General features: G+C 36.7%; 2 protein-coding genes across 2 annotated transcripts; both read left to right on the forward strand.

Annotated features, from left to right (window-relative positions):
- The first annotated feature begins 1,760 nt into the window (after positions 1-1,760).
- Positions 1,761-22,350, forward strand: efhd2 (EF-hand domain family, member D2). Its single transcript, XM_055167826.2, has 4 exons — positions 1,761-2,301; positions 16,300-16,447; positions 16,603-16,737; positions 19,595-22,350. Exons 1-4 carry the CDS (start codon positions 2,018-2,020, stop codon positions 19,724-19,726), a joined length of 699 nt encoding a protein of 232 aa, XP_055023801.1. The 5' UTR covers positions 1,761-2,017; the 3' UTR covers positions 19,727-22,350.
- A 1,432-nt stretch (positions 22,351-23,782) lies between these two features.
- Positions 23,783-26,968, forward strand: taf10 (TAF10 RNA polymerase II, TATA box binding protein (TBP)-associated factor). The gene is made up of 5 exons (XM_055167484.2): positions 23,783-24,127; positions 24,483-24,640; positions 24,782-24,846; positions 26,286-26,400; positions 26,527-26,968. Exons 1-5 carry the CDS (start codon positions 24,001-24,003, stop codon positions 26,614-26,616), a joined length of 555 nt encoding a protein of 184 aa, XP_055023459.1. The 5' UTR covers positions 23,783-24,000; the 3' UTR covers positions 26,617-26,968.
- Positions 26,969-27,515: the final 547 nt, after the last annotated feature.

A 27,515-nucleotide genomic window follows, 5' to 3' on the forward strand; every position in this document is an offset into this window, starting at 1 on the left:
AGCCACAACACGGACAACCTTGAGGCGGATGGGCTACAACAGCAGAAGACCCCACCGGGTACCACTCATCTCCACTACAAATAGGAAAAAGAGGCTACAATTTGCACAAGCTCACCAAAATTGGACAGTTGAAGACTGGAAAAATGTTGCCTGGTCTGATGAGTCTCGATTTCTGTTGAGACATTCAGATGGTAGAGTCAGAATTTGGCGTAAACAGAATGAGAACATGGATCGATCATGCCTTGTTAGCACTGTGCAGGCTGGTGGTGGTGGTGTTATGGTGTGGGGGATGTTTTCTTGGCACACTTTAAGCCTCTTAGTGCCAATTGGGCATCGTTTAAATGCCACGGCCTACCTGAGCATCGTTTCTGACCATGTCCATCCCTTTATGACCACCATGTACCCATCCTCTGATGGCTACTTCCAGCAGGATAATGCACCATCTCACAAAGCTCGAATAATTTAAAATTGGTTTCTTGAACATGACAATGAGTTGACTGTACTAAAGTGGCCCCCACAGTCACCAGATCTCAAGCATCTTTGGGATGTGGTGGAATGGAAGCTTCGTGCCCTGGATGTGCATCCCACAAATCTCCTTCAACTGCAAGATGCTATCCTATCAATATGGGCCAACATTTCTAAAGAATGCTTTCAGTACCTTGTTGAATCAATGCCACATAGAATTAAGGCAGTTCTGAAGGCGAAAGGGGATCAAACACAGTATTAGTATGGTGTTCCTTATAATCCTTTAGGTGAGTCTATATACTGTACATTTCTATTCTATCAGAAAATTCACATTTACCGTATACATGCAACATTATTTGGGAATCCATTCTATGACCTTGACATTTTTTGTCAAAAAACAGTAAATAAAAAAGATGAAAGAGAGAGAGAGAGAGAAGGAGATTCCTCTTTGTTTGTGTTGCTCTATTCAGTGTGCTTATTTTGTCTGACCCAGAAATATCCAGCAAAGTCAGAAAAAACAACAATTACAGTCCACATTTCCTTGAGGCAAAAGACTTTCCCAGTGAAGAGAGCAGTGAAGAATCCCCAGTGAATTACTGGCTCTCATCGCCGAATCTGAATCCTCTCTAGAAAAATGTGTCTGTTATATAGCAGACATCTGGAAACATAACCCCCGGTGCTTGTAATACAAGAGTCTCTTTAAAATGTTTGTTTTATTCACTATCCATCCAACATACAAAAGCAAGATATTTTTCAGTAGTATTACATGCTAAATCACAGCTTCTGTGAGAGGTGTGATGAATTTAACACTTCATTCTCTTGATGGTGCAATTTCAATCTGTCTTTCTCCATAAAAGGAGAGAACGCAGGTAGTGAGTGCAGCCCCTCCTTTATGACAGGGGGATGTCTCAGTGTCTCTGTGTGTAGCTTCCTATTTTATGAATCAAATTACTCAGCTGATCTAACATTGATATCTCACACCTACTAACAACTAACAATCCTCCATATACATAGGCTAAACTTCACACTTATTCTACAAAGTTGGTTCATCACACGTTTGATGTCATGAAAGTACAGACAAATTAATTACGTCATTTAACCAAATAGTTATAAACAACATACATTTAGTTTTAAACTATACATACATAGATTAATGCTGTGAGATTTTTATTTTATATGTGTAATCAAAAACATAACATCTTTGGAAGAATAGGTTTGTGTTGACCCTTTGGTGTCTCTTTAAAAGGCGTGGCTTAGCAAGCGATTGTGTGTGGGTATCTTCGATACGCACGAGCTTATTTATTTTACCGTTAGTGATCACGAAGGCGTCATCACGCGCACGAGCCGTGTCTGCTTGAATCACCGGGCTTTACGCGTATCCACTCACGTAGCCTGATGATCTACGTTTTAACACACATTTAACCACATGCTCGCCTGAATCTGGATTTTACGCATTGAACCTTATATGGACTGTGGTTTTGCAGCAATCTGCGTGTTTTCCCCCAACGTAATTGTTCAGTAGACAGTAGTTAAATTTTTGTTCTAGGAGGAAATGGCAACGGACGAGCTGTCATCGAAGCTGACCCGTCGGCTGCAGATCGAGGAAGGCGGGGAAGAACCGGTGGCCGTTCACGGGGATCACGAGAATGGAGCGCACGACAAATCGGCCACAGCCAGCGCGGACTCGGAGCTCGGGGCAAAACTGCTACGGCGCGGGGAGCTGAACGAGGGTGTCGGTGAACATCATCAGCCCAGCATGAAGGTGTTCAACCCTTACACCGAGTTCAAGGAGTTTTCGAGGAAACAGATCAAAGACATGGAGAAGATGTTCAAGGAGTAAGTAACCTGAACTGATGGGAGGTGCAGGTCAACCTACACCTCTCTCTCTCTCTCTTTCTTTCTGTCTATCTATTATTTATCTATTTTATGTCTATCTATCTGATCATTTACTATTTATTATTCTTTCTCTATTCTCTAGTCTGTGTCTTCTTAATATGCTTTGTCAGTGAGACTAAACTAAATGTTCAACTTTTGTTGAAACAAGCTGTTCATGATACAGAAGTCACACTGTTTACTCTTTCACACTTCTTAAATGAGCCACAGCCCCACCCAACCCCGTATCTTCAATTCAACATGCATACACAAACACATGTGTTGTACTTTGAACCATTGGCCAAGACGTCCTTAAAGGCATTGTGTGGTACTAGTCTTAACTGCCTATATGACACAGTTCTGTGGACACATTGGCTGCCTATACTACAACCCCACACCGAGGGAGACTCCCATCTTCTGATCAATGAAAGACAGTTTACGCATTTATTCCACGTTCGTTTCCTTTGACATGCATCCAAAACCATCCTTTTGTAATTGTTGTTTAATGCACACAGGGTTGGCAGCACCTCTTTTTCAGGGTAATTTCCTTCACATAAACAAAAACTGTGCTTTGGATTCCAGCCGAATGATGGGAACTGGGGTGCACGACACAGAAACTATGGGGGGCTGAATATTCGTGAGAGCAACCACAGGAATGTGTCCCTCGTGTGGACGGGCCAGTGCTACGACCGGGTCGGTTTCAGTGTGGGAAAGTGGGCTGATTTAGAAACTTTTGTACTGAGGAAGTGATGGGTTCCACTCCCCATTTCTGCTATTAGCCAAACAAAGCTGCCATTGTTGTGAAATAACCAAATCTGTGTGAAGCGATATTTATACTAGATTTATCCTTTGATGTAGGTAGGTTGGCAAGTGTATCATTTTTGAAAGTAATTTCATTTGCAAGAATGTGATATTTTTATCCACCACTTCTAAAGTTTAAATGAAGGCATGTTGAAAATAGTCTGTGTTATCTTGGTGAGAAGAGTTTCATTTAGTCATTATTTGCGTATGGCAGGTTTAATCTGGTTTGGCAGCAAAATAGTTGTGATACCAGTCTTGACGCACTTGCAAATTTTATATCTTCTTCATTGGTGCAGATAAAGTCTTTCAACTCTTTCATATGCTAACATGTTATCTATTGTTTTGGAGGGTCACCGTTACCATATCTGTGTTGCAGACATGAATTGAGTTTTATCAAGGTGTGTGCAGTCAGTTTCAGTCGAGAAGCTCTTTGATGCTGTAGCCCTTGGCATGTGGGGTCAAGAAAGTGTGAGGTGTGCATGGATTTCTTTGTTGCAGAGAAACTGAAAATCTATTGCATTTGTTATATTGCTGGGGTTGCTTCACAAGTTAATAATTAGCCAAAAAAGCAAAGTTGGTTTTGTGCTCACTGCTCAGTATCCCTGTGACATTTTTTGTAATTTGATATTTATGTTATGTTTAAAGTGCAAGCTTTGTAGCTTTCATGTTTAACTCTAAAACAAAGGATTGTTATTTAGTTGATTTATTACTTTACTGCAAGATAATGGTTGCCTAAATGCCTAAAGCTTTGAATATAGATAAGGAAGATATAGGTGGCGAGGAGGTAGGTTGGGAAAGCTATCAATGCCGAAGTTGTACGATTGATTATCTCATAACTGTTACCCCGCAATGATGTGTGGGTGCATGCAGTGAGAAACAAACATTCGTACTTGTAACAGTATTGCAATCGCTCTTGTGCACAAAGTGAAGCAGATAAACAGAAGTGAGTATAACAGCCACAGCCTGGTCAGAGTCCATGATAAGAGAAATGCAGGTTTTGCTTAACCCTCAGGCCACTCCTTTAAAGACATAAAACCAGAAGAGTTTAAATGCATGTTGCTTGATTTATGTTCACAGTGTTAAACTGTAATGTGCCATGCCTTACTGCCTTTGCATAGATTAAAGTACAGTAGTAGTTGTGATTTGCATATTTTCTATCTTTGTAAGAATTAAAGGACAGTTTACATATCTATTTTAATTGTAAGTAATTTGTTTATTTAATTCATGCTATCGTTCATGTTAGCTATTTGCAATTTAGCTGAAACTTTCCAAGGCAAAGTGCAGTACGTTTATTCCAGGAACAATTCCCCTGAGGCACCTGCTTTGTTTAATGGGACAATGGCTGAGGTAACAGGATTGTATATCTACAGTTTTGACACCTTTATTTGGGCTTGAACCTGAAACCACTTTGCATTGGTGTTGTAGCCCAGTCAGTAACTTTTAGGCTATGCATTAAACCCATAAAGTTCGAAAAAATAACCACGCCTTAGCCCTCAGTTATGAACAGACTGAAAGTGTTTAAAGCACTGAGGATTGTTCACGTGAAGAATTTCTTCCTGTCAGAACTTGTTTTTTGAAGATTCCGTGGAATTGTGCCTCAACAAGAAACATTACATACAGTGATGTGGCATAAAATTTGCACTGTGCTGCCTATATATTTGGTTATGGTTTGAACAAAGTCTTTTTAAGGAAGTTGCGTTACTGCGCTGCTATATCTGCAACGCCTCCAGGTCTTGCTGAAGCAAGACTTGTTAGATATGTGCATGCGCAATGTCCCTTTCCCAGAAGATGTCATTCTTTAACTGTTGACGATTGGCTCTTTTTACTGGAAGATGGGACTAGAGCGGCCATCTTGACCGTTACGATCTCACCCATCCATTCATATCTTACCCGTGACGCATCTTGTTAAAGATGACATTTCACAAGACTTTTTTAAGATTCCAAATAAAACTTTGGGTGTCCCCAAAGTACCTATTTGAAGTTTTAGCTCAAAATATAAAATAGATAATTTTTAATAGCATGTTAAAATTGCCACTTTGTAGGCAAAAATGTGCCGTTTTGGGTGTGTCCTTTTAAATGCAAATGAGCTGATCTCTGCACTAAATGGCATTGCCGTGGTTGGATAGCGCAGATTAAGGGGCGGTATTATCCCCTTTTGACATCACAAGAGGAGCCAAATTGCCAATTTTTTTTTTCACGTGCTTGCAGAAAATAGTTCATCAAAAATATGTAACTGGGTTGTTGTTTTCCACATTTTCTAGATTTATAGAAGCACAGGAGACCCAATTATCGCACTTAAACATGGAAAAAGTCAGATTTTCATGATATGTCCCCTTTAATGTTAAATATCTTTGTTTTTGAACAGTATGAATTCGAAACACCCAAATCAGTGCTTAGACCCAAGTCAGACGATCTCAGATTTGTTAAGGAGCTTAAATTAGGGTATGTTTACACGACAGCAGTGCACTAAAATGAAAAAGATTGCCTTTGCTTTTCAGAAAAGTTTTACGTACAGAAGACAATGTTGTTTAACTGATCCTCATTCACACGAACCTCGAAAACGACAAAAAAGACTGTATTATGCATACCATGCCAGTAGTTGGCGATGTTGCTTTGTAAAGGAAAAAAGAAATGCATGCGCATTACGTTTTTGTGTTTTACACATGATAATGGTATTGTTTTCAGAAACTTCATTTTTTTAATGTTGTATAAATAAACGTCTAGGAAGCATAAAACAAAATGTATTTTTGTTGTGTAAACATGCTCTTACCCTGTCCCTTCTTGCCAGCTTCTCATTATTGCTCAGATACTATAATGTGAAAAGCAAGTCAACCTAATTGGCTATGTGCTTACTGTATGCCAGTTGCCCCATACTGTGCCTACATATAAGCAAAAGGGTTTTAGTCCCGTAAGTAGCCTTCCTGCTGAGTCCAACCCAGTAATGAAGGCAACAGAAGATAAACTATGTGCTCTTCTTTTTTTTGCTTCCTCTGTTTTTCTGTATCCTAACGCAACTTTTCTTCAGGCAATATTTTCAACCAAAGATAACATCTGAAAACATGTTTGGGAATGTTTAGACAAGGTGTAACATATCTGCAGGACACGGATGTTAAACATGCATGCTACCCTCTCATTGATGGCCACCATAAACTTGCAGATATTGTATAAAATGTGTTTTATTGCAGTATGTAATGATGACGAGCACTGCTTTCTCCAACTCTTGTATTTGCCGTGTCCTTAAATGGTTATGTCTTCTCCCTGCACAAAGATAGCAGAATGATGTGATTATTCTCTAAATCACCCGTTTCCTCATCTCTGAATTTCCTGCGAGTTGAAAGAGCCCTCTGTGCGGTTTTATTAAGTTCATTTTAAATAACTGCACTTAGCTGTGCTTTTATTAGGTGCTTTTTGTTACAACAGCTCTCCATCTCAAGGAATTCATCCACAGAAGCTCACAAGACTGCATGCTGCCAAATCCAACTGACATACTGACCCAGTACGATACTTCACAAAAAACATAATGCAAATTTATACTATGTCAGACGATGAGAGAAAACAGATATGTGTTCTCTTTTGTCCTAGAAGTCACTTAGACTTTGCATTATGTTATTAATAATAATAATAATAATATACAGTTATTCTCAAATTTCATGTTAAAGCAATTTACATATAGAAAAAAATATTTATTACATCTGTTTAATTTGTCAGTATTTTGTCCCAGTCATCAATAAGATTAAAGGGACACTCCACTTTTTTTTAAAATGGGCTCATTTTCCAGCTCCCCTACAGTTTAACATTTGATTCTTACCGTTTTGGAATCCATTCAGCTGATGTCCAGGTCTGGTGCTAGCACTTTTAGCATAGCTTAGCATAATCCATTGAATCTGATTAGACCATTAGCATTGCACCATTGAAAGTAACCAAAGGGACTATTTTCGGGCAGTGCGTAATATCACCACGCCTGCTGCAGCCATGTTACATCAGCAAAGTCCTTGATTATTACGCCAGTTTGAGAGTATAATCCTAGCCATATCTGCCTAGAAAATGGCAACTTTTAATTTTCCATCGGTCTTAGTACACAATGTAACTACAGAAGAGTCAAGTTTTAAATGGGAAAAATAATTTTTAGCGTGAGGCTAATGGTCTAATCAGATTCAATGGATTGTGCTGGGCTATGCTAGGGGTGCTGGTGCAGGACCCGGAGATCGGCTGAATGGATTGCAGAATGGTGGGAAGCAAGTGTTTAACTCTAGAGGAGCTGGAAAATGAGCATATTTTCAAAAAAAGTGGAGTGTCCCTTTAAACTGAGCTCAAATTAAGACACTAGGTTTCCTAAAAAAAAAAATCCTTTTGAAACCTAGCCCAGTCATCTCACATGCGTCTCGCCTAGAGTATCAGGGTACTTTACATGACAATGATTTAGTAAAAATAATGACAACAAAGTTGTTGGAATGATTCCTGTTCACATCTGTGAAAATGACTAAAACATTTTATCATGCTTGCCAGGTCAGGCCAGTAGTTGTCTGACTATATCTTAAGATATATCAAATGCACAGGCCGTTTCTAAAATGGAAGGCTGCATCCTCCGGAGGTCGCATATGCAGGCTGCATACTTCATCAAGCCTATTTTTTTTGTTAACTGAGCATTATATTCACAAATCATTCACGTATATTCAACAATTTACGCTTAACTAGGAATAATAGTCAACTTTAGAATTGTTAATATTCTGAAATGAGACCGTCTTTATGATGTATGCAGTCTACAAATGTGACCTCTGGTGGATGCAACCTTCCGTTGAGAGTTAACATTTAAAAAGAAAACTTGCATTTAAAAGTTAACTTAAGTGTATTAAAAGTTTGAGATTTCAGTATAGACGGTTTCAGCAGTAACAACATAAACAAGCGGCTTTTGTGGTACACAAGTAACTTCCGGTAAACTCCGCTTAGAATAAATAAAGTACGTTAAACGTAGTTTATTTAACAAGCAAAATAAACAACACATAGATTACCTAGGAAACCAAAACATTTGTTGTTTTTGACGAGTTATTTGTTCAAGAGTTCAGTTTAGCAACTAGTCAGACCATAAAAAATACTGAAACCGGAAGTAAAGTTCGGACCAGATGCGTATCGCGTCACTGCACGTGCGTCCGATGAAACCGTTTATAAATTCGAAATATTACTTTTTAAATTCTTCCAAAAAATTATGATCTCCGCTATCTTTATTTTATTGGTCTGTTCTCTTTCTGTATGTTACCTAAAAATTCTTATTAATTTCCTGAGCTATAAAAGAGCAACTTAAATAAGAGTTATAAAACAGACAAAAGTCAGATGAGTTGTCTTGTGTTTAGTTTAGTAGCTGCCAAACTTTGTGTAGGTGTTCGGTTGAATCGGTTCACTTAAGGCACAGCAGTCACACAGTCATCGCATGCTCATAATGACTCATTTATGCAGTAGGATGCACATACTGTAAGCTTGGGTGTTGGATCCAGGAATGCCATATGTAACCTCAGCACTCTTTTAGGAGGTTCTCCTGTTTAACCAGCATCCCCTCCTGTTCCTTCTGTTACGTTGTACCGTCACACGTCGTGCTCTCCGCTAACTAAAAATATCCCTTGTGGGATTCTGTGGCCGTTGGCTGATCCGTGAAGGATTCTGCTTAAGCGCTGATAGTCAGTCACCTGGTCCATAATCCTAGCAGGTCGCTTTAACTGCTGCCTGATGTCAGATGCAGAGGTAGAAAATGCAGTGCTGTTGATTCATAACTGCAGATAAGTCTTCTTTCCGTGATATTAAAATCATGAATTCAACCAAGTCTGTTTTCCCATAAATTATCTATTTACTCAATTAGAACTTCTAATTGAAGTTATATGATGTTTCACATTTGTCAGTATGAAATTTAATCGAACTTTTGCAGTGAGATATTGCACAGGATGTTTTGCACCATATGAAAACTGACTGACAGTCTCTTTTTAAGCATTGCAAAATACAGTCTCACTGCAGAAGTTGAATTAAATATGGATTGAGTAGCCTGGATCATCATACAGTATAATTTAATTTAATTTAGAGGATCAGGTTTCAGTAAAGAAGCTATAAGTGGTTTTAATTTTGGGGGTAAATGCTTCTTAAAGTGACGCTTAAAACAACCATTAGTGCAGCAATCTTAAGTGTGTGAAGAGTTTCAAATGTTATTCATTGATCTTTGTTAATTCTTTAAAAAATAGGTTGTGCAGGGCTCCAGACTGGCACCAAATAGTGGCATTTTGCCACCAAAATTGGAGAGTGTGCCACTGAATTTTACATCCAGTCGCACATGTGCGACCAGTAAATTTGACCTTTTTTTGTGATGTGACACTGAATTTGAAACAGCACATTGTACTTTCTGCATCTATCATCAAAGTATTTATTAGGAATATGGTGGAAATAAGTAGAAATGTGAATATTTGGTTGGCATGTTGATTTACGGTGTGTGCCCCTAAATTTTCTGGTTGCGCCCCTAAAAGTTTCAGTTGGGGGCCACTGTGCTCCTAGTGAAAAAAGTTAGTCTGGAGCCCTGATTGTGGGTCAAAGTGGCTTAAATTGTGATTGGAGATTTTCATCGAAAAAGCAGCCTTTACAAGTGTAGTATATGTTAAAATGAACCATTTATCCTCTTAACAGTGATTTTTGTTTTTCCCAGTATCACATTAAGTTAATTGTTATGAATCAGGAAACGATTCCTGGCTTCGTTTCTGGTATTCTTGGCAAAAGAGTCTCAGTCTTGGCTGAGATAAAGAACTAGCTAACCACATAAAATGAACTTTAATTTGACTGGATCTGGCCTCTCATGCGCCTATGAATCATAAAGCCAGGCGGTCTAAGAATAGCAGTTGCATCATATTTTGACCTTATTTTCCTTATCTTTCTTATTCTCATATCTAGCATGTACAAATGTTTTGTTCTGTAAAGGCCTTTAAAGATTTGTCCATCTCATATTATAGGATTGTTCAATGCTCAAATGTCTGATTTTATTGTTATTCCTTATGGGTTCTGCTGTGTCTCTACTACAAATTGATGACATTACACACACACACACACAGTGCATACAAGTTGTGAAATGAGAAAAAATGCACAATTGATCATGTGTGTTGCATTGTGTGTGGGACACGGAGGGTTTTCCCGGGACTTCTCTAGTCGGCTGTTGCTTGGCAACCTGAGATTAAAGAGATTGGCAAGGAGAGAGAAAGGGAGGAACCAAGCAAGATGAGAAGTAGGTTCTGGGTGTCTGGTTGGTCAATCCTTTTGTGTCTGAGTACAGCAAGTCTCGTGATTTTTGTTTATAAAAGAACAACACATTGCTGTCTTTTAAACCAACTTAAGCATCAGAATAACACTTTTCAGCAAGGTATCAGATTATTCAAATTCAATCAGATTTTCCATAGATAAATTGGCATTATGTATAGACATGCATTACACAAGCGTGCCTTTTTAGACAATCACATGCATTTAGGCTGGCAGCAACCCATTTTTGCAGTCAATTCAGTCCCAAATCTTGTTAAATGACTCGCATAACATTCTTATAAATGATTGCTTTTAAAGTCCACAGTTTATAATCCTTTTAACTCTAATGGTTGGTTTAAGTACCAGCTTACATGTATTTACTCCATGGTGATTTAGCACACAGGCGTTAGCATTGACACGTTTGCAAAGTGTTTTCCTTCCTACATTCATTTTATGCTTCCTTAAATAAAATGTCTGTTCAGCCTGTTTTAACCTCGGCTGCATTTAGCAATACCACAAGCTTTTAGAAACTTGATATACATAATGAAGTAGTACAATCATTACATCACAAAAGCAAAACTTCATAAAGATGCACAAACGTGTGACTGAAAAATACAATGGTTGGTCTTTATGCAAAGTTCTTTAACAAATCAAGCTATGACTGAAATCAGGTCACTTTATGATATGTCCTGTAAAAGACAGGTTTGGCTTTTTTGCTTACATTCACAGAAAAGAGTGAGATTTGCAACAATTTACACAAAATAAAAGGACTTTAAAGCCAGTTTCAGCGTTTGTGCTTTTTGTCTTTGTAGAGAAGCGTGTACCTTTGACAAAATGGTAAATGCTCATTTGTAAGTCTTCTGAATGAATAAATGTAATATAAATTTAATAATAGTTCAGCAGTGTAGTACAAGAGTCACTGCGTTGGAGCGTTTAAGGCTGGGATTGGCCCACAAAGTCTGATGGGTATTTCATTATCTATTGGCCAGCCTAATTCAATAAGATTGTCTTTAAGCAGCATTGCCTTGTCTAGGGAAACTGAGTTATTTAAAGCAATGACCTGCATTGAGTTTTTTATAAATTAATTTTGGAAAGAAATTTAAAGGGAGTCCCAAGCGAACACGGCAAGTGGGTTTTTCTTGGGTCAGTGCTGAGGTAACAAATTTAACCAATCATTACAAAACCGTTTGTTCACTTCCTGTCGCACGTTTTCACTCGTTGTCTTTTCTTCTTGCACAATTACTCAAGGTTATTTTTAATGTCCTATACAGGAAACGTTCAGCACAACTGAAACATTCTTACCGTTTTGAAATCCATTAAGCCGATTAGTATCCCCTTAGTATCTTTCAATAGCAGGGGACTATTTTCGGGGCGCTGTGTAATATCAGTGCGCCTCCTGCAGCCATGTTACAGAATTAAAGTCCTTGATTATTACCCCAGAATGAGAGTGTGGTTCCTAGCCATATCTGCATAGAAAAACGCAAGTTAGCACACGATGTAACTACAGAAGAGTTACGTTTTAAATAGGAAAAATATCGAAACTCTTTAATTATTTTTGAGCGCAATGCTAATGGTCTAATCAGACTCAATGGATTGTGCTAAGCTATGCTAAAAGTGCTAGCGCCAGACCCGGAGACCAGCTGAATGGATTCCAAGATTGTAAGATTTAAATGTTTAACTCTAGGGGAGCTGGAAAATTAGTGCATTTTTTGTTTTTTTAAAAAGTGGAGTGTCCCTTTAAGAGAAGAAAATCTGTCAATATTCTCCTTATGTGTGTGCTACAACCAGATTTCATTATAGGACAGGATTTAAAAAATCCTGCAGTCTGAGTCCGGCCTACACAATGTAATTGACATATTTACGTTCAATCTTGAATGTTGCGTTTCAAGACTGCCAGGAAGACTTAGAATGGGCACAGATACTAAACAACCTAGATGCTAACTAGTGAGAAAACCATTAACCACATTCCACAGCAATGAAAAGGGTGCGAGTCTATGGAAGCCTATTCTGGTTTTCTAACCACCCTGCATTCTTTTCTTATGGCTGTCTTTCGAATTATTCATCCAACTTGATTTCCTTCCAACAACAGCAAGTGAATTCAGCAGCTATCAGCAGATCAGATGAGTCAGACTTCTTTGCTAGGGCAGAAGGAAATTTGAATCAGCACAGGGTTTCTAAATACCAGGTTTAACAATATCTGGTTATAAGGAAGCGCTGATTACCTCTGCTTCCTTAATCATGTGTGGGAGGTGTTTCGCTTGAAGGGCAACAATTTAATTTTGGTTTAGAAGGAAAACATGTTTCATGTACGGCACCTGATTAGTTTTACAGGGGCAGATGGAGTATTGCAACTTCCACCACAGGGTGTTTGTAATATTAATGTCAAATTCGCACAGAATTAGAAATCTCAGTAAACTATCAGAAGTAGGAGGAGATATATATATATATATATATATATATATATATATATATATATATATATATATATATATATAAACATATATATATATATATATATATATATATATAAAACCCCTCCTACTTCTGATAGTTTACTGAGATTTCTAATATATATATATATATATAATATATTATTAATATATAATATAGATTATTAATTTTTTGATTTTATTATTATATATTTATAAAACGTGTGCACACACACATCATATATACATACATAAACCTCAATAAAGGCAGGAAATGACAGAATATTTATGTATATATTTACAGCTGGTCTACAGAATTAGTAGGCTATTACCTGAGGTAATTTCTCTGGACCTTTTCAAAGAAGGTAAAAAAAATTCCGTAATAATTACGGAGATTGACCACAGTAGGGTTAAAATACTGATGAAATTTTCCAGATTTGTACAACCCTGCTGAAGTATTTCTAGTTTCTAGTTGCGTTCTTGGTGCTTCCTAACTTTGATGTCCTAATACCTTAAATATTACAGATGGTTTAGACGGAGCCAGTTAGTAAGAAGTTGTAACTGCCTTTACAACATTTCACTAGGGCTGCACAGGATGAAACTGCCATTGCGATATTTTGGTTTTTCTGCGATGTATATTGCAATAGGAGAGACATAATGACTTCACAATATTCCTTTAAAAGCTTTGAGAGAAATTTACTTCTGCCTTGCATTTCTTGAATATTATAGCTTGATTATTATTCATGTTAGAAAGCCTGTGAAAGTTTCTATGTGATCGCAACCGCACACCAAATACTGTATTCGTGTAGTGAAACATGGTGAAATTAAATTACAGTTGACCTTTTATCACATTGGGCATGCTTGACCTTTTCTTAAACAGAGCTAACAATATGCAAATGTGAATTATTGAATTTTACTGTTAAACTAAATTAAAACCACAGTGAACGCTAGGACTAATTTTCCTCAACTGAGTTTATCCGAATTTACAGGTTATAATTAAACCATCACCTCAACCTTGCTTCCCTTAAAATCACAGTGTGAGATATTAGTGTGAGATACCTCTCCAGTACTGTAATCCACAACCAAACCCTCAATAACAGCGTAAGCCACAGAGAGACACGATACTCGCTGTGGCTTAAATCCTGAGATCAAACGGCGTGTTTCAGAACACTGCAGACAAGGTGTGTCAAGTGCCATACAACGAAGGGTTAATTATGGGTAATCCACCCTTTTAGGGTTTAAATTAGTAATGAGATGTCAAGAATTCTGTGGTACAGGGTTAATGAGAAGAGTTGAAGCTTTAGGTCTGTGTGTATGTGAGACATGGCATCAGCAGGGTGTCTTATGTCTGTAGACAGTATTGCAATAGTTGTGACAGATGGACATACGCTCCATATAAATGAACAGAGTGCATGCTGGGATTACCTCAAAGAAGTTAATGAGGGGGATAAAACCTTTATCAGAATCCATTAGAGGTGGATAGTGACGGTCACCTATGTGACCGTCATATAAAAGTACCGAGTTCGGTGCCTATCTCTAGTGTTATTGTATAGTTTTATTCTTTAAAGATAAAAACTTGTTAATATTAAAAATTAATTTAACTTTGAACAAACTCTTGCCAGTAAATAACATACATTTTAATCTACGGTAAATTACCGCCAACCAGCTGCAAGTAACACTGTGATTTCTACTGAATGTTTTTACAGTGTAAAAGTGAATCGAATGTAAATGTGTATTTCAGTGTTATAGCTATGTGGGAGGGTTTCAGTTAGCAGCATTTATATATAAATATGGATTGCGTGTCTGCAAAACAAACATTTTAAATTAAATATTGATAACTATTATCAATATTAAATTGAGTTGAAATCAAGCCCTAGTTTTTTAACACCAGTTTGAGAATCAGTTTAAGTTATTGTAGTCTACATTAAGACCACACGCCTCGCATCACATCTTCGGTCTGTGTTTCTGTGGATAAAATGACCTGGTTTCCACGGTGACATACAGTCAAAAAATATATTTGGGCTGTATGGGTGTTGGAGGAAGTGGTATTGATGATTGCTGAATGATTGTGAGAATAGGAAGTGAGTGGTCCTTCATTTCTCACCAAATACTGAACACTCGCATCTCACACCCACACACAGTTCTCTTACAGTATATATACACCTTAAAAAAACACGTACAACAAACTTTCCTTTAACCGAGTGAATAAGGGCTTGTCTAAATCAGACCTCTATTACTTTTCAGTCGTCCTTCATATAAGGAACCCTTTCAGTAAAGTTGACCAGACTGCTTTTCCCAAGACGCTGCACACCCTCATTTCCATGTCTGTTGACTTTCTGTGTCTCATGGTACAGAATGCCTCACTATTACAGATGAAGCAGAAGAGAGACAGACAGATATAATCAGTCTGATCTGCCTGTATTTTATTTTGAACCATTACATGGCCATGTCTCAGTTGCACCACAGGAAGTGTGTTGATCTCTATGTGACAGATAGAGATCTTGCTTGTTTTTTAGCAAAATGGCTGTAATGTTTTAGCATTTATATAAGCACTCAGACTGATGTTTAGTCTGTTGAATTTGTGTTTAATATTTATTCATTTTAATGCTGCCAGGCCAGCCCTGATGCCTGGGGCCGATATTAGCTTAAAACATTCAGTAGCAGGACATATGCTCTTTATTAATAATGCAAGTGATGTGTAGATTTGAGATCAACTTTGCAATGCCACGAACCTTTATGACGTGAAGAGATGAGCCTTGCAGTCACAGTGTGAGCAAGAATTTTTGTATGCACTTTACTTCTAGTGTGCTTTGTTCTTCTGGACACTTCTCTCGATTCTTAACAACTGGGGTATACACATGATACAACCACACTATTGAGATATACAATCACACGAATTTCTCAGTTTTTTCCCCTTTTAGATTCCCGTCTCCATAATGTATTAATCTTGTCAAGGCCAGGTCATGGTGACCCTTCAGTACTGCCCTCTGTTGGTCATGGGAGACATTGACACAGTAACACATTTATATTTATGCAATTGGCAGAAGCTTTTATGCAAAGCTTTTATTCAAAGCAGTGTATTACAAGGTATACATTTTTATCAGTGTGTATATTATTTAGGGCTGCAAAACAATAAATCACGACTAATTGTTTGAAGAATAAAAGTTTTTGTTTACATCATAAATGTACATCTGTATAATTTAATAAAAAACTCTTTATAATTATATATACACATGTAAATATTTCTTAAAATTATATACTTATGTGTGTATTTATATATACATAATTATTATACCCAGTACACCCACATATAATGTAAACAAAAACGTTTATTTTGCAAACAATAAATTATGATTATTCGTTTTCCAGCCCTAGTATTATTTATTTATATATACTGCTAAGCTATACAGGAGCACATTAGGGACAATAGTGAAAATAATCCTAAAAATCCTTTTTGTATTTTGTTTTCTTGCAGGTATGATTCACAGAAAGATAACTATATTGATCTGATGGAGCTGAAGCTGATGATGGAGAAACTTGGAGCACCTCAGACTCACTTGGGGCTGAAGAACATGATCAAAGAAGTGGATGAGGACTTGGATGGCAGACTCTGCTTTAGAGAGGTAAAGACTGTAAATGTTTTAATCGAGCCATTTTAAAGAGTTGAAAGAGTTAAGACGGTCCATTTGTATATAAGTTGTTTCAGATCTGACTGTCATGATTCTTTATCAGTGTAATATTAGCCATAAAGCGCTAACCAGTTCATCTTTTTTTCTAGTTTCTTCTTATCTTCAGAAAAGCAGCTGCAGGAGAACTGGCTGAAGACAGTGGGCTTCATGTCTTGGCCCGTCTGTCAGAGATTGATGTGTCAACTGAGGGCGTGAAGGGAGCCAAATCATTCTTTGAGGCAAAAGTAAGAAATTCCATTCCTCTTATTTTTACTAATTTTTTTCCTTTTCTACCAATGTAACTAAATAGCAATTATTTTTACATATCACTAGATAGCGATTAAAATCGTTAGATCTCAATTTAGTCTCAGGACACCTCAGAAATATTTTGATTTAACAATCATTTTAGTTTCCTGTCCAGACAAATGCTTACAGGGCATTGTTTTAAAGAGCACCTATTGTCCGATTCACATTTTAAAATTGTGTATTAGTTAGGGCTGTCAAAATTAACGCGTTAATAACGCGTTAACGCAAATTCATTTTAACGCCACTAATTTTATTAACAGAGATTAACGCAACGCGCAATTTCTGTTTGACCCTTGGTCCAGCCCATAGTTGAATGAACAGAGACGCAGACAAATGTGACTCTCTCTAAATGAGTAAAAGGTTTTCATAGAAATAAGAACATTAAGCAAATCGTCTACCAAATCCAATGCTCTAAATGCTCGTTGGACATCTGATATGATCTTTATTTATACGTCTGAGAGGTGTAACGTTACCGTCCTCCTAATGCTTAATCTAATACTGTACAAAGATGCGTCTCAATTCATTTTGGTTTCGCTTTTATGCATGACTTAGAAAATAGACTGCAGGACTTGCTTGATGTTAAAAGAGTCATTAAGAGAGATAAAGTTCGGTACCTGATTAATGTTAAAGAGTTATTAAGAGCGACAAGACTCAAAAGCGATCCCCTCACGCTGACTGACTGATATCTGAAGCGCGTGCACACAGACGCGCGAGTGCGCGACCCGGATATATAGACATCTACACAAAATTACAGTTTTACAAATATCTGTTTTGATAAGAATTCACGCAGGTAGGCTCTATAATCTGTTATGTTTTAAGTAAATGTTTGGTTAACTGTTGGGTAAAACTATCTGATGTGTAACATTATATTAGATCACTTAGATTTTAAGCAGTCTGTCTCAATGTCAATCAAACAAAAGGAAAAAAAGTTGAACATACATTGATGATGTTTTTGCTTTGTGTGTGCTAAATCTATTAGTTTTACCAGTGATTTTAAGGTATTGATGTGGTAATATAATGTATGGATGTGGAAATGCTTGTGGTAATTTGACTCTTTCAACTTCAAACACGTGTAGTTCTGTCATATTTTGTTATATTTCAACAAATCATGCATTGTTCTATGTTTTAATAGAGAACGTCAAAATATGAACAACTATTTTTTTTAAATTTGCTTATTCCGACTCAACTTGCCAGCACAGGTCACAAATGATGCAGCAGCAAACAAAAATGGAGAAAGAAAATTTTTTGAAAGGAAAATTCATATACAAAACAATGGCTGGTGATTCTTTTAAAATGTAAACAGGCTGTTGTTAACATACATTTGCATAAAGCATCTATATATGTATATATGATTAGAATATTAAAATCCTGAAAAGTGTTAAATTAGGGTAAATTTAGAATGGATAAAAATGTGCGATTAATTTGCGATTAATCGCAGTTAACTCATGAAATCATGCGATTAATCTAGATTAATTTTTTTAATCTATTGACAGCCCTAGTATTAGTACATGTTAAAGATATGCAAAAAGTACAAACCCCAAAGTAAATGATGACGCGAGTTATCGTCTCCAACGTTAAATTTCTTTTCTTGGACTTAAACAAAATTGTAGGCAACAGTTTACTTCCCGAGATTTATGATATAGACAAGACCGACATTTTAGCAACCGAATCTTTCAAACATGGTAAGGAGCATCACATTTACGGCTGACGTCAGAGGTATTCAGGCCAATCACAACGTACTGATTAGCTGGCCAATCAGGGACACAGAGATTTTCAAATCTGTGCGTTTCAGGAAGAGAGTGAAATCTGGAGCTACAAAAATGTACGGTATGTTGAAATAATGTGTTTTTTAAAGGTATGGTTCAATGGTATTTCATGCATTCTGACTTATTAACACAGTTATAGAGTTGTTTCCTCATGCTAAACGTAGGCAAAGTGTCAAAAAAAGGTATTTCTGAGCCGAATCCACTTCGTACAAGATTCTGAAAGGTTTTTTCGATTAAGAGTCCAGCTGTCATTTCAGGGGGTTCTATACGTATCACTTCTTTTTATGGGCACTTCCTCCGGAAAACCCCGCCCACCCGTCACTCAGTGGGAGACGCTAGAACTTGCAAACATCAGATCACGCGACAGCTTTGTTTAATTTCAAAACTCAACAATGGCACGAATGAAGGACTGTGTTTTTGGATGTAAGGAGAAGAAAGCCAGCCTTATGGAAACAATGGATATAGTTTGTTTATCCAGGGGAGCAGCGGAGGTCTGCGTGTGTGTTTGATGCACTAGATTTCATTGAAAAGGCCCAACCGGGTCATAAGTTGCATGCGGTAAGTAAGACTTCTGTCTTATGTTTGAAATAGGCGCGTGCATATTATATAAATGACACGAACATGTAGTGAATCATAAGTTAAACGGTGTTGTATAGTGTCGCATGACTCGTACTCGCTCCTCCCGCGGTAGTAACTCCTCCTTCTTCATTTTTTTGTATGTTATCAGAAAGAATCGGTAAAGCTAATATTTCTTTTATAAATCTGATTAAACTAAAGACTCTTCGGAGATATATAGGGTGTAATACTACTCCATAGGTACTTGAGATTAATGTCAGAAATGCAGAAACAGTGTGTGTTTAACCATAAACCACACAAACACATTGCATTATACCAAATACACAAAATAACGTTGTTTTTAGCAATGAAATGGGTGCTCTTTAAATGTTCTCATCAGATTCTGGTCTGCACTGACTGCCACTGATCACAAATATAGCATTACACAAAAATAAACATTTTGTTCTTTTTAAAGGTGCATGCCATTAATGAATCCAGCCGGTTTGAATCAGAAATTCGTCAGGAACAGGAGGAGAAGAAGCGCCAGGCCGAGGAGCGGAAACAACGACAAGCTGCTTTTAAAGAGTTGAAGTCAGCTTTTAAATAACCAAGTCCACCTCGACACCCCCAACATACTCATTCTCGTCTGTCTGTTTATGCTTCATCTGAGAACGCCATAAGAGATACTATGCAAGGCTGTGAAACCCTCAGAGATCCATGCAGATTCATCTTTCTGAGAGAGTCACCAGTGTAGTTTGTGTTCATGCCTGGATCTCACACAATCAGCATTGTTCAAATCATTTAATATTATTATGGATTCTGCAATCTCTCTTTCTTTCAATCTTTCTCTCTTTCTTTCAATCTCTCTCTCAGGCTGCTTTTGAATGTGAAGCCAGGCACTGATCTCAAAACACTGGATTGAAGTTGTTCACGTCTGTTTCAATCGCATGTGTAATGTTGTCCTGTACGCGTACTGTAGTTTCTACATCATTGTTCAGTGTCTGTGTCGTTTTAGCTTTAATGGCTTGTTTCACCTCACGTGTCTTGTTCTCATCTATGTTATAACACGGTGATTTAATTATAAGAGTGTAAAAGACAGTTTTAAAAGGTTTTTAAGTAGTTGAGCTTTAATTCTTAGTGTGCCATATCCAGTATGTTGTATTGACATCAGTGGCAATTGCACTAGACTAGAACATCATTTCCTGTGTAGAGAGGAAATGCTTGTCAATGTACCGTTACTAAGTGACATCACTGGCACACGTCAGCAGCTGTTTAAACATTCAAACCTTGGCTCTATTCAACATATATTTTGAGCATACAGTGGTTTATATTTTTACAGAGAGAGAGGGATGTATTAGCATGTGGGGTGATGATTTTAATGGTGTTTGTAAGGAATGCTTATATTTTTTTGCATGATCACTGTGATGTTCCCCAAACTCAAAGTCACCTTTAGCCTGTATGGCTTGCCAAGCTTACAATCTTTAAAATTTACAAAAATGCAACACTGTTTTACCATTAAATCCAGTCGTAATTCAATTCAGTCTCAATATTATGTGTAAAATCAAGCTGCTTTGCCTCGCTGTTTTAACGCTCAGTATTGGTAGCTTGTTGACAGTGTCTGACACCGATTTTATGAACTTAGGGTTTGTCAGATACCCGAAGGCTAAGTTCAGCTTTATTAGGTGTAAACTGTTAGCGTATGCAGCATGGCCTGCTTTTGCTGTTTACTGCTGAAGTCTGGCTGAACTAAATTAGGCAAATATTTACATCTCACGAGCAACATTATAAGCCTTGCACACACCCCTCAGTGTAAGCTGCATTAAGGCATCCTTGATGTATAGAGAAAAAAAGCAGGCGTTGTATAAACCCAGTGCATGTGATTCGATATTAAAATGTGTTTTATGTAACTTTTCTCATCATTAGGTAAAACAATAGATTTCACCAAAAAAACATCTGAAAGAAAAGGGAATATTTTACCTACAATGTTGAAATTATACATTGATAGACTTTAATGGTCATGCAGTGAACGTAACAGGCAGTACACTGTGGCAAAGGAAACTGAGATGCTGTGTATAAAGAAAAATCTATATTTTCATGTGATGAATATTATAAATAATTTTAGTTTTGTATGGAATGGGGTCTTGTGAAAAGAAACATTTTTATTTTCTCAATATGGAATTTGGTTGTTTATGCTCTCCCTTATTTTCTACATATTCCGTATACAATATTCCATAATCAAACAATTTCAGGTAACGTATAGTTCCTTTCTGTATTGGAGGTAATATTGCTATGCTTCATGTTGTATACTTTTTTATGTAAATGTTCTTGTTTGCTCATTAGTTATGTGGGAACAATCGATGTGTAATAATTTGTCTCCTTATCTTCCATCATCTGCATTTGTTTGTTTGCTGCCGTTCAGTTTTAAAGTGTTTTGAATATTGGATGTTAAAGGGTAAATGTCATAATCTACTTGTTAATGTTAGGTAAATAAGAGTTGGAGATAACAGCAAACTGCATCCTGTTAAAAGCCATAAACCGTTATGTCATTCCTTTTAAGAGATTTTGGCAGTTTCATTATGTTGTGCCAAATGTCTAAAGTACTGTGTTAGGCTTATTTGTTATTTTACATTCCGTGCACCTGAAGTTTCCTTGAAATCTATAATAACATTTATCATATAACCCTAAAAAGAAGGTAATATGAACAGTTATATACAGCTTGGTCTAAACATCGCTAATCTACGGTGTTAAGAGTCTATTTAAATGTTGATATTACACTTAAAAGAAGATGTTATGTAATAACTCCTAACTAATAAGGGAAAATATGTTTCAAGTTTTTGTTAGAATAATTAAGATTTGTAGATTTGAGTCATTCACACACATTCCTTGCAGTATTACCTTAAAAGAAGCCAAAAGAAATTGCCCCCTTTCAAGTTAGTAAAGTGAAAAATCTCAAACAGAATGGGAAACAACTGTGTAGTTAACAGTATCAAATATCACATTGTATCCTTTGTTATTAGGTTTATAATTTTGTTCCTCATTACAGCAATTTGAGAATGGTTAACAGGACAAGTCACTCTCTATGTCAGTTAAAACTGTTGGTTATGGTATTAAACTTTGGTAGGCTTGTATGTGTTGATATACATGGCTTCGATAATATGCACATTTATATTTGATTTTCTTACTAAAATGTATAATTATTCTTGTGACAATAAAAATACTTTTAATTTGGAAGCTTTGTCTTTATTGGTCACCACTGTGATGTTATGATTCAATTGCACTTATCTAATATGAAAAAAATCATAAAAAAGCAAAGGATTTCCTAAATTGCATAATCATTTCAAGGCTATGGTGACTTTTAAGGAAGTCACCTAAGAATGAAAATTCTGCCGCCTTCATTTATGAGTTTCTTTATTCGGTTGAACACAAAAAGATATTTTGATAAATGATGCTAAGCACACAATTGACAGACTTCCACAGTATTTGTATTTTCTGGTGTGCTTACCATCATTTATCAAAATATCTTATTTTGTATTCATCAGAAAAATGAAACACAGACGTTTAAAACAACATGAGAATGAGTAAATGATTACATTTTTATTTTAAGGGAACTATCCCTTTAAATAAGCATTCTACCAACAAATATCAACACTAGGTGGAGCCATTAATCTGATGAAAGTCAGATGAAAGAAAACAAGCAATAGAGGATATGCGTTGACGTCACTTTTCCACGTGACCACGCCGGAACTCGCCCTGTTGAGTGGCAAACGTTCAACAAAATGGCTGGTTTTCATAGCGACTGCTGCGAAAATGCCAGTAAAACTGACTATGATCAGCTTAAATTGAATTTAATTGGACTTGATAGCAGAGGTGGACAATACTTAGTTACATTAGTTACATTTTCCAAGCATCTGTGCTTTATTAGGGTGTTTGTTTGTATTGGGAAAAATTTTACTTCGCTACATTCTAAAGCATAGAATACTGTGTATTCTTTTATATTGCATATTAAAATTTATTTAATACCTAACTTAATTAAATTTAAATTGTGTAATTTTACTTTGGTAAAAGTACGTTAATGTACTTAAATATTAAATGTAAAACAAAAACTTGTATTTATTAAATGTAATTTTTAGTAAAAATTATGATAATATGCTTTGGAATGTATGTTTTCCAAAGAAAAACACTGATAAAATACAAATACATGAAAAAATACTTTTAAGTAGAAAGTAAAACCTCTGCTTGATAGTGATCCTAGTAACTTGCCTGTGGTCTGCGGACGTTGGCATGAACGATCAATTTACTTCTCCTTTCGTTTTTTTTTTTGCAGTCTGTAAAACGAATTCTTGTTAATCTGTTAGTACAATCTATCTCACAACAGCCCATTTAGACGCGTTTTCACCGTGTTTTCGCTGATTTCACACTGACATTCTGCCGCTCTGTCTTTTGCCACTCAGTGACCGCAGGCACTTTCGCCGAAGGAGACGTCACGTGCATACCCTCTATTTTCAGACACTGTAATTTCCTCTATATTTTTTAAACTAAATGTAATTATTTAATGCAAGTTTACTGTATATTTCATACGTATACTAATTACCAAGATGCTTGATCAAGATTTATGTTGTCTAAGACGTACTCGACTCCGGAACTATTAAATAAAGCACGTCGGACAGTATTGCACGTTGCACACGGAAGTGAACATCACGTGACGCGCTTTCCTTCGTAAATATTTTGTCCTGCGATTGAATTATTGCTAAATCGCTACTTTAAATGCTTTAAAGATCGCGCCACTCATCATTTACGTAAACATTTAAACATTGAGTTTAAACGGCGCATAATTTGATCCTTAAACCCGCTGTATTGAAACACTGCGGCTAATCTACGAAGATGAACGTGGATCTTCCGCAAACAGGACAGACAGCAGCAGCAGCCACATCCATCTCCAGCAGCAACTGTGTCGCGAACAGCACATCCACAAACGCCAGCAGCATCCCTGCCGTCGGCAGCACGAACGGTGTGTGAAATCATCTATGCGACTGTTTTATTGTATGACGCTGCCTGTAGCCAGACGGATGCATAGTCATATTTACTATACATAAATCATTAAACTTGGTAACGTTACTGTATGAATTAATTCACAAAGTTGGTGTATGTTTGGAGATTCAGCATCTTGTTGTTGTTAAGTAACGTTAGTGCTTTTCTTTCTGACTCTTAATTGTAAATGTATTGATATCATAAATGTCTCTCTTGTTTTTTCACGTTCTTTTTCTCTGTGAATGTAGTTGCTACTATTTCATTATGTCATTAAATAATAATAATAATAAATACTCAGCCTGTTTGCGAACATCTGTCGTATTTCTGTCACACAGTTCCCACGTCGGCTGCCATGGCAACCCCATCATCGGACTCCGCTGTGTCTAACGGGGTGTATGTGCCCACAGGGATCGCCAATGGCGATGTAAAACCCGTTATCTCAACTACACCCCTGGCTGACTTCCTGATGCAGTTGGAAGACTACACCCCTACAGTGAGTTCTGACATGATCCCATATTTTAAGTATATCATACTGATAAAAATGTATACACTGAATGTGCTTTAAGTAACTTTGGGGAGAAATTCATAACTGTAAGTTTTGTGAATTGCGGTTAACAGCATGTCTTTGTTTTAGATCCCAGATGCAGTCACAGGATACTACCTAAACCGAGCTGGTTTTGAAGCATCAGATCCAAGAATGTGAGTTACACAATGTTCTCTCCAGCCGCTTATCTGTGTAGATCAGGGGTGTCCATTCCTGCTCCTGGAGGGCCGGTGTCTCTGCAGAGTTTTATTTCAACCCTAATCAAACACACCTGATCCAGCTAATCCAGGTCTTACTAGGCAGATTAGATACTTTGAGGCAGGTGTGGTGAGGGAAGTTTTAGCTAAACTCTGCAGGACACAGGCCCTCCAAGACCGACTTTGGACACCCCTGTTGTAGATGGTAAAGACCATATCAAGGGTGCCAGGTTTTGCTGGAACAGTTTCAATGAAATACCAAGTTAATAATAATAATAAAGTTGTTGTTAATGCGTAGTTTAAAGAAGAATTATTTGCATTTAAAGAGTTTGGTTTCGAAACGCAATAAATCCATTTTGACTAATTCGGTAAAATGTGTTTTCTATACCAAGAAAGTGACAAGATAAAATCCCCTATTTTCTGTTACAAACTTTCACATAGCATCTTTAGGTTATAATAACATTTAAAATTTAAATCCTTAATTTAATTTTCAAAGATTTATTATAAAATCCGCAAAATGCAATAGTTTTTTTTTCTAAATGCTATAAATCTATTGAATCAATATATAAATGTGCATTCATATTTGCCATGTTATATTAATGTAGTTGACTAGTGGTATACACTGATTGAAAAAAATAAACATTAATGGCATTAATAAAAAACACTTGCTTTATCATAATAAGAACATATCATTGCTGCTGTCATCCTTGGGACATCGTCGCTGAACTTTTTTGACAGCGATCAGCTGTAAAGTGTTTTGGTTCTGCTCGATATTTGTTTACTTAGCGTAAAATAATGGAAAGTTTTTCATAAGATCTGCTGGAGTCAATGTGTTAGCATGACAGAAGCTTGATGCTGTCGTGTGAGAACAAGCGACAGACAGTATTTTTACTTCGCCCGAGTGCCTCTCGTGTAAATTATTCAATTTTGATGGCTTACATTTCTTCCCTGCCACAGAAAACCACCACAGGTTTATCAATACCATCAAAATTACTATTTTGTTTCTTTGTTTGTTGATCACGAAGTACAAAGTAGATGAGGAAAACTAGGATTCCGTGTATTCAAAGCGCCGCCCTTATTGTTTACAATGCGTGAACTGTGCGCTGTGATTGGTTGAGCGGATTTATTGCATTCTGCAGAGAAGGAGGACTGCCGTTTGTCGCGGTTTGGAAAAAAGGGAGAAAAGATGACAGAATAACACGCCGGATATCAGATTTTGCATAAAATTAAGAATTTACTTTTTAATACTGATCAGATGCAATACTGATTTTGGTGGTAACTAATAAAAAAGCATTTATCGCGTTTTGGAATCAAACTCTTCATTTGCTTCTAGTTCTTGTGACATAAAAGTGTTTTCACTCATAAACTTATTTATAAAATGACGAGATCTTCGACAGAATCCGCCTCATCTCCCTGGCATCCCAGAAGTTCATCTCCGACATTGCGAATGACGCACTGCAGCATTGCAAAATGAAGGGAACAGCCTCTGGCAGTTCTAGGAACAAAGCTAAGGTTTGATTAATTTTTATATATTCAATTCAGCAAACAAAAATTTACATATTGTAACAAAATTGCAATTTTGTGTGGTGTAAATCTCTAATTCACTTTTGAGATAAATCTAATCTCATCTAATTCAAGGACAAAAAGTACACACTGACAATGGAAGATTTGACTCCGGCCTTGACAGAATATGGCATAAATGTTAAGAAACCTCACTACTTCATATGAGGAGGATGCGTCACAAAAATGGACTGATTAAAATGTGCTGTTTGTCACATCAGAGCTCTGAAGATGTCATTTTTCACCATTGGCCAACAGGACCTTAAGACATTGTTTTGTATTTTCTAAGTTTGAAAATTTGCCAGCTTGAGTTGTTTCATTACACATTATATGTGAAATTTGTTCAAATCAGCAAAAATTCCCTACGAAATAAGTAGCTTGTAATTAATTACCATATTTTGTCATTGTACAATGTTTGGAAATACTGCTTATCTTATTCTGTTGACACCTTGAATGACTATAAAAAAAATGCTATGTATTTCTCTTAGTTTTACAGTGAATAAAGAAGTTTTCTTGTAAATTTATGATGTCAATATAACAATATACAAATTTGTAAAAACACACCTCACTCTTATCTCCCTTTTGTGTATTTAGTTTAACACCATAAGAGGCTTGAGCTATATAGCATGTTGAAGTATTAATAGAATCGTGAGCTGTTCTCATGTTACCCTATCCAGAGTACAGTATGAAGTTCAGCTGCAGTGTTTATAGAAAGCTCATCACTCCATCTGATCTAGAGCAAAGATTAGAAATACAAGCTTTCGCTCTGTGCTATTTACAGCTGCTTTTCAGCTGTCATATACTCACAGGCAAACATAATGTCAAGCTTAATATTAATGGCGGGCATCTGTTCCCCCAATAGGTAACACTGATGACCTGTACCAAATTTAATATTATGATCTAGTCCAGTTATAGTACAGATACTTGCCAGACAATAGTGTATGATTGATTTTTTTTAAATAGTTGTTTAACTTAATTAGCATATTTTCCTGTTAATGATACTTTGAGTGAATAAAACAACTAAACAGTAAATTGTCTCTGTTTATTTAAATCTTAACCTCAGTTAA

This window comes from Misgurnus anguillicaudatus, chromosome 5 (assembly GCF_027580225.2).
Source record: "Misgurnus anguillicaudatus chromosome 5, ASM2758022v2, whole genome shotgun sequence".
NCBI classification, from domain to species: domain Eukaryota; kingdom Metazoa; phylum Chordata; class Actinopteri; order Cypriniformes; family Cobitidae; genus Misgurnus; species Misgurnus anguillicaudatus.